The 15,009-nt window shown below is 37.9% G+C and overlaps 2 protein-coding genes across 4 annotated transcripts in view; both read left to right on the top strand.

Moving 5' to 3' along the window:
• Positions 1 to 354: 354 nt before the first annotated feature.
• On the top strand, positions 355 to 6,638 carry Ance (Angiotensin converting enzyme). Of its 2 annotated transcripts, XM_089257785.1 has the most exons (8): positions 355 to 500; positions 3,974 to 4,029; positions 4,093 to 4,639; positions 5,000 to 5,363; positions 5,422 to 5,988; positions 6,051 to 6,191; positions 6,259 to 6,431; positions 6,522 to 6,638. In XM_089257785.1, the coding sequence occupies exons 2-8, from the start codon at positions 3,988 to 3,990 to the stop codon at positions 6,536 to 6,538; spliced, it is 1,851 nt and encodes a 616-aa protein (XP_089113911.1). In that variant the 5' UTR covers positions 355 to 500; positions 3,974 to 3,987; the 3' UTR covers positions 6,539 to 6,638. The 2 variants fall into 2 exon arrangements, with proteins under 2 accessions (XP_089113911.1, XP_089113912.1); XM_089257786.1 differs by lacking the exon at positions 355 to 500 and having other exon boundaries at positions 3,796 to 4,029.
• Positions 6,639 to 10,029: 3,391 nt separating this feature from the next.
• Positions 10,030 to 15,009, top strand: part of Ance-3 (angiotensin-converting enzyme Ance-3) — a 60,133-nt gene continuing 55,153 nt past the window's right edge. Inside the window, exons 1-8 of one of the 2 annotated variants that reach the window (XM_089257784.1) lie at positions 10,030 to 10,435; positions 11,075 to 11,351; positions 11,414 to 11,950; positions 12,757 to 12,915; positions 12,987 to 13,227; positions 13,282 to 14,006; positions 14,076 to 14,179; positions 14,244 to 14,342. In XM_089257784.1, coding sequence (XP_089113910.1) covers positions 11,109 to 11,351; positions 11,414 to 11,950; positions 12,757 to 12,915; positions 12,987 to 13,227; positions 13,282 to 14,006; positions 14,076 to 14,179; positions 14,244 to 14,342 — 2,108 coding nt within the window. In that variant the 5' untranslated portion in view covers positions 10,030 to 10,435; positions 11,075 to 11,108. Of the gene's footprint in view, positions 10,436 to 10,836; positions 11,352 to 11,413; positions 11,951 to 12,756; positions 12,916 to 12,986; positions 13,228 to 13,281; positions 14,007 to 14,075; positions 14,180 to 14,243; positions 14,343 to 15,009 lie in introns of those variants that run through there. The other variant, XM_089257782.1, reaches the window with a different exon arrangement.

Raw genomic sequence — 15,009 nt, 5'->3', positions numbered from 1 at the left:
CGTAAGGAGTAAGTTTATTTTTACGACCTTTTACCGTCTATACGATCACAATTTATCACCATTCATTGTATTTTTGTTCCTTTCGCCTTTCAATTCGCAGAAGAAGTGTGTCAGGCATCTTAATGAGCATGCAAACAGCTTAGGTACGGACGGCACTTTAAGCATTAATTTATTATTATTAATTAATTTATTATAATATTCTTTTTATCGGCCAGCTGAAGCCTAACTCGCCCGACGCTAGCAGCGATTAGCTCTGGTCACGTCTCACTTAGCGCCTCCATGTCGCCCGAGCTGTGACGATCGACCCGAGATCGACTACCTCGAGCATCGAACCTCTCGCAATTACCCCGCTCTCGACTGACCAAGACCCTCTCGCACACGTCGTATTCTACGTATAAAACTCACGCATTGGCATTCAAACATTTTTAGTTTCAATTCGTGTGCGACTCGCTCAAGTTCGTTTGCGATCGGGCGTTAATAATCGGCATTAATTATCAGATGTAAGTGTTTAGTCTATCATATAGATATTTGAATGTATGTATAAATCTGTACATGTATATATTGTATATAGTTATTTGATCAATCAGTTTGTATCGCAATATTTAAGTCAAGTAGGTCAATTAATTATCAAGTTAAGTAGTATAACAAATTAATGAGCATACAGAAATATAAGCTATCGATTTATTGCTGTAGATAATAGATTTGGCATTTCTAAGTAAAGAGATGGATTAAAAAACCGATTAAAGTTATTGCTCTAATATATTTATTATTTTGACAAAAAATATGTATTAATTAAAATGTTCATATATTAAAGTATGTATATGTACACGTGTATATATTTTAAGTGGTTTCTGACTACTAAGAAATGTTTTTAAAAATCTACATTTTTAGTAAATATATAAATGCTTGTATTGTTTATAATATAACTTGCTAATTTAGTGTTCAATGGACTGATTAGAGAGGCAAATAAATATGCGGATGAGCTTAGAAAATTTCTCTATCCTAATAATAATAATCCCTTGTACTCATTTAACAAATTTTAGATATAGATAAATAGATATGAATATGTACAGATAGTGCGCATCGTATCTAATTATAAAACCAATCTAACTTGAATTTTTAAATATTTTTAATAAATAAACCTTTTCTTAATTTTCTAAGTCATACAGTACAGAACTAGAAAGAAATCGTTATTCTGCCATGAACTGGTATTTATTGAATTGCGCTTATAATTTAAGCAGTTTCGCTAGAATGACTCGGCATTCGTTTTGGTTAGTTACAAAGTATAAATGTATATATATGTATATATATACATAGAGTATGTGCCCATTATAAATATGCATAATCCAGATAATCGATCCGTCATAGCTGTAGTTACTATTTCACTTTCTAATATAATCTAGAAATCTTATCAAGATCTGATAGGGCTTACATAAAGCGGCGTTGTTGATGTTGATTTTTATTTTCCCAGCCGATAGTGTATAGAGTTTATCAGCGTCTGTTTATATAGCGTGGAAACGTTTCACAGATAATTTGAACTTCTTTTCTAATCTAAAGGATTAGAGTCTTAAAAAGCAAAGAACTAACGTTTACATTTCTCCACTTCAAATATCCTTATCAGACGTTCCATCAATATGTAAACATTTGTAATTTTCCAAGTAAACTCAATTGACCGTTGCGCGAGGTAGATAAGAATTCTGTATGTAATGTATATACATAACTCTGTATGTCTGACAGATTTATTGACCTATTGATTAGCTAGGTAAATAAATAAGTATATGATTGACGGATTGCTGTTAATGAATGATAGATGGGCTATTTTAATGTCTCTTTTGACAGATTAATTATACTTGTTGCACATATACAAAAAAAAAAAAAGAATTATTTAAAACGATATATATCTTAATTCGACTTCAATTATTTATGCAAATAATTTAAATGACTTTCTAAACTGGACTTTAGCCAGAACTGAATTTCACTTCCCATTTATTTTAAAATCAATATTTTTACACCAAATATAAGTAAAAACAAGTAAGAAGACTCTAGTCGAGACTGCTCGACTAGGAGATACCCTGAACCCTCCAAGCTGATATTCTTATCATTCTACACTTCTTTTATGCACGCACACATACATACACATGCATCCACCCTCACGCGCCCGCGCTCTGCTAACTGCGCAGTAAGCAGCGACTGCGCTTGGGCTGCGCTGCAGTGTGGGCAATAGTATGAGAATTTATTTGATAAATAACTTTTTTTGTAGACATGCAATCTTAATGAAATTTTCAGAGCGTAATCATATGGTCAAGATGTGTGTACATTCTAAAGCACAAGTCTCTAGTACTTGAAATACGTTTTTTGCAAATTGGGGGCGGAGGGGGCGTGGTATCCAAAATCTGTTGATTACAAAATGTTTGTATTCATCATATATATATACACAGTAAATCTGAAGTCTCTATGTCTAATAGTATTCCAATGAGGCTCGAAAAACAAAATCAATTTTTCGATTATTCTCGATAAAAAAGTTATCGGATGAGTTATCGAAAAAATAAAGCAAACTCGTACTGCGTATGGTATACACGAGTATGCACAAAAAATTTCAGCTCTCTAGCTCTTATATCTTCTGAGATCTCGGCGTTCATACGGACGGACGGACGGACGGACGGACGGACGGACGGACGGACGGACGGACAGACGGACAGGGCTATATCGACTCAGCTCATCGTGCTGATCAAGAATATATATACTTTGTGGGGTCTGCGATGATTCCTTCTGCCTGTTACATACTTTTACACAAAAACATTATACCCTGATTTCCCATTTTCAATGGGTTCAGGGTATAATAATTATATACATCAATATACATCTGATATGTGACTATACATACTTACGTAACTTAACTATATCAACGGATCACAATATTGTTTAGATCTATCATTGGGGGCAGTTGAGCTATAAAAATTGTTAATGTTCAAAGTTATAAGATATACATATTATTTTTCTAATTTTCAACGCTCCGAAGAGGCGTATGATAATCAATTTCGGTCGGTGAATTTTATTGAATTTACAATTATAATTAGTATAATATATGTCTTCGCTTCGATCTCTAATGCAGATCAGCAAAAACAACAACAAGATCTCTAAAGTGACTGAATATATAAGCCGCATTAAGTTTATTTAACTGAGCTATATACATATCCCGTTCGAAAAGTAGAGAAAGTAGTTGTGAAAACTGAATTAACACCTATGTATGTATTAGATATAAAAATACAAATACAAATTACATTAATGTCAAATAGCATCTTTGATTTTAGTACGTCCTATGATCTCGCAGTGTAAATATTCCGATTTTAGAGTCATCAAGTTCTAACTGTAAAGCAGCCAATAACTAATATACCCACTTTTCACTATACGAATAAGTACTATTAGCTACACGTTCAAAACTCTTTATATCAATTCGCAAATCTTATCGCCTACAAATAGTAAGCTCTATAATTGCCGCGAGGTATTAGCTGCTTATCTACCAATAATCATTCAGTATTATCTATATGAACTATAAATGATTGTGCAACTGCGCGCAAAAATGTTTTTTAATGAAATTCCATTTAGAAAAATGTAGATATTATGATGATTGGGAAGAAAAAATCTATATTTTTTAAATTCTTTATAGACGATATAATAATGGGTCATATTTTTGCGGAGTGTAATTTTTTACATTGAAAAAAAAAACGTTCTAAAAATAGAATGACTTGTAGGCCCGAGGGTCAGGGTCAAAATTAAGCGACGTGTTAATCAATTAAGCTGAGAGACACTTCCTTTGCAAACTTCCCCGCTTTTAACGATAGAAACAATATATATGTACATTCCCATGTATTAATATAGAGACACGATCAACGTCAGCTGTGTGGCTGTGTTCAATTCAAATAAATTAATGGCCTGATCTAAATTCTAAAACAATTGTGCTTTCTCGTTGCAGCGAAGAATTTTGGAATGATGAAGCTAATATGCGTAGCCCTAGTGGCTATGCTTTCGGTACGTTAACCAACACTGTTCAAGTTGGGAATTTTCAGTATTTTTATCGACATTCATTTACAGCTTACGCATGCCCTGGTCAAGGAGGAAATCCAGGCCAAAGAATATCTGGAGAATCTGAACAAGGAATTGGCGAGGCGTACTAATATTGAAACTGAGGCCTCTTGGGCCTACGGCTCCAATGTCAATGAGGAGAACGAGAAGAGGAAGAACGAGGTTTCAGCCGAATTGGCAAAATTCATGAAAGAGGTATCCGTGGATATACAAAAGTTCAATTGGCGCAGCTATCAGAACGAGGACATCAAACGCCAGTTCAAATCCCTCTCGAAATTGGGATACGCTGCTCTGCCTGAAGCAGACTATGCCGAGTTCCTGGAGGCAGTCTCCTCAATGGAGTCCAATTTCGCAAAGGTCAAAGTGTGTGACTACAAAGATAACACCAAATGTGATCTTTCGCTTGAGCCGGAGATAGAAGAGGTGATTACCAAGAGTCGCGATCCCGAGGAACTTAAGCACTATTGGGTACAGTTCTACGCAAAGGCCGGCACAGCAGTTCGACCACAATTCGAACGTTACGTCGAATTGAATACGAAAGCGGCCAAACTGAACAGTAAGTTGAAAGTAGATAATAGATGGTAAACGGTAGATATTCTATACAATATAGGATAGATGATATGTAGGTATGTAGAAGTAAAAACTACAAGAAACAAGATACAATAAAAGTATAGTACAAGATTGAATATAGAGATATAAAAGATACCAGATACAAAATGCCAAATACAAGATTTCAGATACAAGATACAAGATAAAAGATACAAACTACAAGATATATATATATATATACAAGATACAGGATGTATAGATATGAAAAGATACACTGATATTAAGATCACTGATATTAAGTACATCGATATAAGATGGAAGATGGAGATTAATATCTTATCTTAAATTCTCACTTGATTATCACTAGACTTTACTTCGGGCGCTGAGGTCTGGCTGGATGAGTATGAGGACGAAACTTTTGAGAAGCAGCTAGAGGATATCTTTGCCGAAATTCGTCCGCTCTATGAACAGGTCCATGGCTATGTGCGCTATCGCCTGAGGAAACACTACGGCGATGCAGTTGTGCCCGAGAAGGGGCCGCTGCCAATGCATCTGCTAGGCAATATGTGGGCACAGCAATGGTCGGATATAGCAGACCTGGTCTCGCCGTTCCCGGACAAGCCCCTGGTGGACGTCACCGCCGAGATGGTGAAGCAGGGCTATACGCCACTCAAGATGTTCCAAATGGGCGACGATTTCTTTACCTCCATGAATCTGACCAAGCTGCCGCAGTAAGTGCACCCTACTCAATTTCTCTACTCATCTAATTGAAGAATTTCTCCCGTGCAGAGAATTCTGGGACAAATCGATCATTGAGAAGCCCACTGATGGACGCGAGTTGGTCTGCCATGCCAGCGCCTGGGACTTCTATTTGCAGAACGATGTTCGGATCAAGCAATGCACCCAAGTCACGCAGAGCCAACTCTTTACCGTGCACCATGAGCTGGGACACATCCAATACTTCCTGCAATATCAGCATTTGCCATTTGTCTATCGCACTGGCGCCAATCCTGGTTTCCATGAAGCTGTTGGTGATGTCCTCTCACTGTCGGTATCGACGCCCAAGCATCTGGAGAAGATCAACCTGCTGCACAACTTTGTGCTCGACGAGGAGGCGCGTATCAATCAGTTGTTCTTGACGGCGCTCGATAAGATCGTATTCCTGCCGTTCGCTTTCACAATGGACAAGTACCGTTGGTCGCTGTTCCGCGGCGAAGTGGACAAGTCCAAATGGAATTGTGCATTCTGGAAGCTGCGCGAGGAGTACTCTGGCATCGAGCCGCCTGTGGTGCGCACTGAGAAAGATTTCGATGCGCCCGCCAAGTATCATATATCAGCAGACGTGGAGTACCTAAGGTAAGGGAACTCGAGGAAGTTTTATTGGATCAAGATTTAAGCAAGCTCTTTTGCTTCTATAGGTACCTGGTTTCGTTCATCATTCAATTCCAATTCTACAAGTCGGCTTGCATCAAGGCGGGTCAGTACGATCCCAAGAATTCGGCCTTGCCTTTGGATAACTGCGATATCTACGGCAGTGCAGAAGCGGGCGCTGCTTTCCAGTGAGTATATTTGAGAATGGGGGGAAGGGCCTTAGAGAGTTACCTTTATTATTTTCCATTTACGTAGTAACATGCTCTCGCTGGGCGCCTCCAAGCCCTGGCCAGATGCACTGGAAGCCTTCAACGGGGAGCGTATCATGTCTGGCAAGGCCATAGCCGAATACTTTGAGCCTCTGCGTGTCTGGCTTGAGGCGGAGAACATCAAGAACAATGTGCACATTGGCTGGACAGCGTCAGATAGTAAGTTTCCGTTCGACTGTTAGTCTACATAGATTATTTTCAATTACAATGTATGTATGTAAACCCTTTACTTCATTCTTCCATTCACAGAATGTGTCTCTGACTAGTTATCGATGTCTCCTCTGGGTGATTCCTAAAATTTTTTCGCTTCAACAAGTTCGTCACAAATATCCATTATGTGAAGTATTAAAGAGCCATTTAACAAAATCTTGACTTTTATTTTAAATTAAGTAGAGTAAAAATTATAATTACAAATTGTGCTCGATGCTGTTAATTTGCAGCGCTGTAACTGTAAACATCGTGGTGTTTTGGCAAATTGAAATACTTGAATACGTGCTGGGAATAGGAAAATGTGAATAAATGCTGAAATAACTCTTTAAGTATGTAAGTAAATCGAGGCGAGTGATTGATGTTGTGGGTATTAAGGCTACTAGTGGGACATATGCTTTAAGTTCGTTCTGTAATCCCTGTCTGCAGCGGACTCACTCACATGAAAGCATTGGTCATCTTAGAATACTCTCCACACATACATATAAATGAAAAGATAGCCGAGCAACAGCCCACACTCTCAACAGCTTCAGTAACAGCCGCTCGGCTGCTTACTCAACACAGGCAAAACGCCCAATCAATTCGATATGCATTAATCGAAAGTGGGAGCGTAAATGCGAAACCGAGCAATTGCCCAGACTCTCACGACGACTCAGTCACTCACTCATACACAGCCGAGCAATTTAGCTCACTCTGCTGCTGTTTTGCTACACATAGAAAGCCGAGAAATTTCCCATACCTTTACGCTCTTCAGCCGTCTCACTCACACACGACAAAGAATCAAATCAGCGCTTTTGGCTCATGCTTAAGTTCTCTTTCACTCTTTCACACATGCACTCCAATCAAAACGGCATCATATGTAATCGCAAACGGGTGGCTGATGCACTCCCAAATACCAATACACAAACAATGGGATCAATACATATAAAACGGGATATTGTTCACTCAATGCGGAATTAAATGCGAAAGCGCAATGGGATAGACCACAGCGACAGCCGCTCTTCTGTTAAGTGGATAGCCGAGCAATAATCTAATAAGAAGTCTTCGGATAATACATTTATACTAGTGCTGCAATCCCTGTAGTGAACTCACACAAAGACAATGGCCACTCAGCTTACAGTGAGTTCCACGCATACATGGATAGCCTCTCTCTCTTTCTCTCTCTGTCTTAATGGCTTCTCCTGGATAAGAGCTTTCAATACTGTATCCCTCTGTTAATAACATTGATTAATTCCTTCTCAAGTTTGTCTGCTGTCCTCAGTGGTTCTTTGTCCATCGTTTAGTACACAATTGAGGCGCATCACTCTGTTTGACTGAAATGATATTAAAATTTAAGTCGAATATTTTAAATGTGGCATTTGGAGGCTGTTAGTACATTTAGCTATTATTTTTTGCCTAAACGTATGCGGTGGGAAAGTTGGCTTTAATGCTGCAGCGAAAAGTATGCAATGCTCAGTGTTGACTGAATTGAATCAAATTTTAGCTTGGCTATATGTAGATATGGATAGGAATAACATTTATAATATTCAGGTAATCTTAGCTGGGCGCAACACTCGCGTAATGAATGAATTAATAACATCTTAGTTAATTAGCGAATAGCTTAGTTCAGTTAGTTAAGTCGAAAGTAAGTACACGTTGTTCAATTCACAAACTAAATTAGTATTAACTTGCGAATAGCTGAGAGGAAACCCGGAAAACTTCTAAAAATACAAATTAAGCAAGAACCCACTATAATTAAAATGCAATTCATTATGACTACGCGCACAACTGATAATTGGAATAAAGTAAATAGTTAATAAAAAATTGTTAGCTTTAAGATTATTCATAGAAGTGCATGGATCAATTAGTAACAGATATCTCTTAATTATAATTATTTTCCCACGCTTTGCAGCTAGCTGTCTCGTATTCACAACAAGTGTGTACTTAAGGTATGACTAGATAGATATACATATATGTATATCACCTAAGATCACTTGAAGTACTTAATATGCGACCTTGAACTGCAGTAATCCAAAGCAAATGTGAAATAGGTCAAGCATGCCTGATTGGAAGATACGCTGTAGACTTTTCTGAAAAGTATGTTATATCTAAGAATATTCTATGTACTACTGAGACTACGAAATACCACATACATCCGTCTCTAGAGCATTTTATATACGCTCCAATTTTTTAGATATTACTTGCCGCAAAGTACATTGAAAGTTAAGGAAATGTATCTGACTTTAAAGTGACCTTATACAGCAAATAAAAATAAATGAGTAAGAATATGTCTGCTATCTGACTAACAAAAATCCTGTAACAAATTAATACATAATACTATAAATGTAACATTGATAATAAGTGCCAAAGAAAATTATATAGACAACAAAATAATCAAATTCGCATATCTACCTTTTAAAATCAATTACTTGTAGAGCAGGGTATTTTAACAAAGCTCTGATCTGTTCCAGACTGCAAGTGTATGAGTGCTTATTTATGAGCTCATTTCTGTGGAAAGAAACTAGAGATCCCGAACTAATTACACAGTGATTCATGTACATACATACATGCACATTAATTCACGTATATGCATACATATATATGCATATGTATTTATTAATTTATATTATTATGCTTACCTGTTTATTTGTATGCCATTGGGGCAATCAAAGCATCAATCAGTCTTACTCATATCACCCCTTTAGTTAGCACCTTCTCTCATCTCTCTCTCGCTTTATCTCCACAATTGATCTTCGCTGCAATCATTAATTTTACACACACACACACATGCATGCATACGCCCCCCACTCTCGTCGCACGATGAGTCAAAACACTTTTTCACATGCGCCTAGGTCAAGAGTGACATTCCACGGGCCGCAAAGTGAGGCGTTTTTGCATTTTCAGTTAGATTCGCACTGACTGCAGCAGCGACGCCGACGCTGACTGCAACTGCGGCAGTATAAACAAGCATTACAAATTACTTTAATGTATTTTGCTAGTTTTTATGTTTAACTCTTTTATTTTTAAGTATCGAGTAGCCAAATTAGAAAGAATAAGAAAGACAAAAAAATAAAAGCTAACACTTGCATTCGCTTATGGTTGTTATTCTCGTTAATTGGTATCGATACTTTATTAATTGCAGAAGCTTCTTTTCTCTTGGTATTCTTTAATGAGCGCGAAGCGGTCACACTTAAGTGCGTGCGCGAAATTAAAACACGCAATTAATTGGCTTTCGAATTGTTGACAAACAAAAAGTGTTAATTTTATAAATCATATGTGTACTAAAATTGTAGTGTCAACTTTTGAGTGGGCGCCGCCTAAAATGAACGACTCATTCATTTTATAACCTGAGTACTTTCTCACACTCGCCATAATTATGCGGCTAAACCTTTTTTTTTTAACTGATTAGTACTCGGAGTTGTACTTGCAAACTCGTATATATGTATATGTAAGTATGTACATATGTATTTGTATATTCGTTTAACATGCCCTCACCCTCCCTTATAATTGCAAACATGCATGCAAAAACATTTACATACACACACACAAACACATAGACACTTTAACTTGTTGCCTATTGTGTTCCCAAGCTTATGGCTGATTTGATTGTTGTTGTTATTGCTGTCGTTAACTGCGACGTCAACTGCTCAGCTATCGCAGTCGCAGTGCTAATTGCGTTTATCTCACACAACATGTAGGGAACATCGCAGGTAGACTCGGCAGCGACGCCGACTGCGACGCGGATTGCAACTGCGACGTCGCTTCGTTGAAATTTGAATTCATTTTCGAGTCACAAACAAAATAATACAAAAAAAAAGTTGCAAAGTAATTTCGAAAAAAATTCTTACACTCAAGTCAGTAGAGTTTTAGACGCGTTACGTGACGTTACGTGGGTGTACGGGCTCCGAAATATTCCGAAACAGAAAGTGACCTCAAAAATCGAAAATAGTGCTATCCCTAAACGCAGCTTACGAAAAGTATTGTATTTACATCTCAATACCCACAATGGGAAATAATAAAAATAATTTCAACCGATTTTCATTGGGAAAAAATAATATATAAGAAATCCACAAAGCTGTGTGAAATTATAATTTCAAAAGTTAATAGAATAAATTAACAAATAAAATAAAAGTGAATAGAAAGCACAAACATGAATTTAATGCCTAAAAGCTATTTAATAATTTAATGAAATAAAAAATAAGAATATATTATTTTTATTTTTTATATAAAAATTTGTATAAATTAAAAAAAAACGCTGTTATATTATAACAAATAATTAAATCTCCAGCAGTGGAAAATTGAAAAAGTATCGTGGCCAAAATAATAAATAAAATATTGTTTACCTCGAGAAAAAATTTAATCTGCCTTTTTTTTCAAGGTCAAAACCCATTCAATGGTAAACCTAAACGCAGCAATTCAAACTTCTTTGTACCCCATAAAGTATTCATTCTTCGCGTGATCAGCTATTTTATATATGTATAGCCCACATGAGCTATTTATGCGTTTGAGATAATGTCAAACGAACTGTAATTAAAATTGTTAATTGCTTGTGAAAGATTTTAATAAGCACTGCGCGCTGACCTTGAAAGTGTGTTAAATATCAACTTTATATATAGTACTTATATAGATCGCATTGCATGATAAACGAATATGTGGCATTGTCTCTTTATCATAAGCTCCACACTGTGGAGCATGGGTCTAGCTAATCCCCAACTTAATTTGCCCACACCACAGCCGGAGATCTTCTACAATGGCTACACGCCCAATGTGGCAACGACTCCCGCCCAGCTGAGAGCCGATCGCGATCGCAGCCAGCGTTATGGACCGCCCTATGCGGAGAATGAAGGCGGGAGCAGCAGCAGTGGCATCGATGATGGGCTGGATGACTTTAGGGTGAGTAATTAAACATTTTTGCATTAATTGATGAAGCACTCTCTAATCGGTCTCATTTGCAGTACGGTCAGACCTATGATGAGCGCATGCGATTGGGGTACGCCTATCCCACACCTCGATTGAATTTCAGTGATCGCGTCGATGATTCACCCTTCAGTGCGGATCAGCAGGGGAATCGTGGCCAAGATAATCGCTATGCGAATCACAATTATGGACCAACATCGAGCAGCACCGAACGCAACTATGGCAACTTTAACGATCAGCCGAACTACAATGTCTATAATCCCAATCCAAATGTGAATGCCAACTACAACAATCTGAATGATCCATATCTGAATAATGGCAATGTAGAATTTGTGGGCAACGATCGCAATCGCTTTCAGAGTCCCTATCAATCCAATCAGGATCGCTTCAACTTGAATCAGGGCTATCAGGAACGTCAGCGATATCAGCAGGATCGTCGCTATCAGCAGGAGCTGGAGAAGTTGCGCAATTTGCTGGTCGAAACGGACCAAAAGGGTTCGCTCGAGTGCACCGCCAATGTGGCGGCCCAATGGAATTTCGAGACGAACGTCAATGATTATACGCAAACGGAAGCGGTAAGTTTTGTTAGTGGGGTATGCACGTACAAACCCATACCCTTGAAATTGTAATTGTCGTAGTTGAAATCGAGTTGCTGCGGCACGCGATCTTACAACAGCTTGAGATTGAATGTCTATGCAGCTTGGCAGCCTGCTTGAAGTGGCAAACACAACATTTTCACGAACGAAAATACACACTCACGCACACAGACAAACGTTATACATACAGCATAGTCAAGGTCGTTTGCCTGGCGAAGTTCTCAGGCTAATTTGCCAATGTCACTCTGAGACTTTTACAGCACGTTTTTGGGTCAAAACTTTATGTGCTTGAAGCAAAGATGTTGTTTAGTTTAAAATATATATGCAGATGATCGAATTGGCAAGGGAAGTTATATGTGGTATAACTCTATATATATAGATTTTTTTTTTTTCAGTATAAGAGGTATTACGGCATATATTTATATTAGAAGAGGAGAATGTATAAAATAACTGCTAATTGAAAATAAGCTGAATATAAAATTTCTGTTAAAATTTGGTTGAATAAACTCTTTCTTGTGTTTATTGTCTGCGAAACCCATTTGGTTAGTATAACTGACACTAAATTTGCTTTTGTATTACGAGTTTCAAGAGGTCTCGAAACACAACATCAACTATACAATAATAATAAAATTAAACATAAAGAGTTAAAATATATATGTAGTCAAGTCTATTCACAAATACTCGATTTTAATTATATTTCCATAAAAACTTTAATTTTGTCAGGTCGATTCTAATTACATATATTAATTTGGTCATTTCGTAAATTATTCAATACTTTCTCTCAGCTCAACGCTCAACAGCGCTATGTGGAGTACCAGCGCATAACGGCCGAGCAATCGAAGCGTATTAACAAGGATCTCATATTTGATCGTCGTTTATATAGACAGCTAATGCTGCAATCTGAAGTGGGACCCAATTCGCTATCCCTGGACGTTTTAGACAGAGTAAGTTTTCCCTGTATATCAAAATCAAAATATACTTGAATGATCTATTAATAACCTGTTTTACTCCACAGTATAATCGCTTGTTAAACGAAATGCTTTTCCTGTACAACGATGCCAGCATTTGCGCTTATCAGCAGCCATTTCAATGCGACTTGCATTATATACCGCATCTGAAGGATATTATGGCTAAGAGCAGGGATTGGGATGAACTGCAGCATACCTGGGTGGAGTATCATCGCAAGGCGGGCCGTGGCATGCGCGATAACTACGAGCAATTGATTGATGTGATGCAGGATGTGGCAGCTGCAAATAGTAATTAAATTTATACATTTTAAGAGTTTGTAATTAAGCCCGCATATTTTGCAGATGTCAGCAATGGAGGCGAGTATTGGTTCTTGGCCTATGAATCGGGCAATTTCCGTCAGGACATGGACATTGTTTGGGAGCAGATACGTCCGCTCTACGAAAGTCTGCATTCGTATGTGCGTCGCAAGCTGAGGGATTACTATGGACCGGATCGTATCAATCGCATTGCGCCTATACCCTCGCATATATTGGGCAATATGTACGGGCAGTCGTGGTCGAATGTGCTGGACATATTGATACCGTATCCGGGTCGCAAGCTCATCGATGTCACGCCACGCATGGTGGAGCAGGGCTATACGCCGTTGTTAATGTTCCAGCTGGCCGAGGAGTTCTTCACGTCCATCAATATGTCAGCAGTAGGACCAGAATTCTATAGAAATTCCCTGTTCGAGCAGCCGCTCGATAGGCGTGTCCTATGCGAGCCATCCGCCTGGGATTTCTGCAATCGTCACGATTTTCGTGTTAAAATGTGCACGGACATCAATCAACGGAGCTTGGTTAGTGTGCACCATGAGATGGCGCATATACAATATTTTCTGCAGTATCGCCATCTGCCCAAAGTATTTCGCAATGGCGCCAATCCGGCTTTCCATCAGGCTGTGGGCGATGCAATCGGCTTGTCCGTCTCCACGCCAAAGCATTTGCAAACTTTGGGTCTGCTGCAGCGATCGCTGGACGAGTCGAGCTATGACATTAATTATCTATTTACCATGGCTATTGACAAAGTGAGTGTGTGCATGATGAATGAATATTGTATAATATGATTATTCATATACATATTTACTTTTCCGTAGGTGGCCTTTCTGCCCTTTGCCTTGTCGTTGGACAATTGGCGCTACGATGTCTTTAGCGGCAATGCTAATAAGCGCGTCATGAATTGCCACTATTGGAATTTACGGTAAGGGATTATGGCTTATAATTAATCAGTACTTATTAATTTATATTTGCTTGTTCATTTGCAGCGAAAAATATTCTGGGATAAAGCCGCCTGTTTTGCGCTCTGAAAAGGATTTTGATGTGGGTGCCAAATACCATATTCCTGCAAATATACCCTACATAAAGTGAGTAATATTTTATTTATAATTTTTAATTGCTTTACGCTTGATTATCAATATTTGCTTATTTCTTATAATACTCTAAGAGTTCTTCTGTGCATATTATTATTATTTTTAGCTCAATCAGAGTTAGGTCTTTATATATTTATATACTTTATGTCTATACATAAATACTATTCTCAAATATTGGCGCTTTTTAGCAATTGTATTTTTTAATATTTCTAGGCATTGCACTCTCTATTGTCTCGTTAGCTCTTATAAAACCTTCCTGAAAATTAAAGCAATCAATCTCTTACGCATATTCCTTATGCATTCATATCTTCCTTCCATTTTAGACGCATTGATTATATACATAGCTAATATTGCATTACCGCACGAATAGTTCGTTTCTCTTATCCAACGCAAATGCAGCAATTAAAACTCGCAACGAAACAAAAGCTTGTTATTAATTTTGTTATTTTCGATTTCAATTTACACACACACAAACACAGAGAGAGAGAGAGAGAGAAAGATGGAGAGAGAGACAACCGCACAACATTTCAAATATTTTCCGTCAAATTGGCGGCGATTACGCGTCGCAATATTCGAATTGCCAAGACATTGCAACTCCCTCTTAGCCCGCACTCCATCACAAGTTGGCCCACTGACTGGCTTATAATGACCAATCCAGTAG

Source organism: Drosophila navojoa, chromosome 3 (assembly GCF_054131105.1).
Source record: "Drosophila navojoa isolate 15081-1374.11 chromosome 3, UAZ_NAV_1.0, whole genome shotgun sequence".
Classification (NCBI taxonomy): domain Eukaryota; kingdom Metazoa; phylum Arthropoda; class Insecta; order Diptera; family Drosophilidae; genus Drosophila; species Drosophila navojoa.
Note: the sequence above shows the minus strand (reverse complement) of the source record. Positions and strands in the feature narration are given on the sequence as shown.

Coding starts and splice junctions, on each gene's coding strand:
- Ance (XM_089257785.1), top strand. CDS start 3,988: ATGATGAAGCTAATATGCGTAGCCCTAGTGGCTATGCTTTCG. Junction 4,640..4,999: donor GAAAGCGGCCAAACTGAACA/GTAAGTTGAAAG, acceptor GATTATCACTAG/ACTTTACTTCGGGCGCTGAG. Junction 5,364..5,421: donor AATCTGACCAAGCTGCCGCA/GTAAGTGCACCC, acceptor TCTCCCGTGCAG/AGAATTCTGGGACAAATCGA.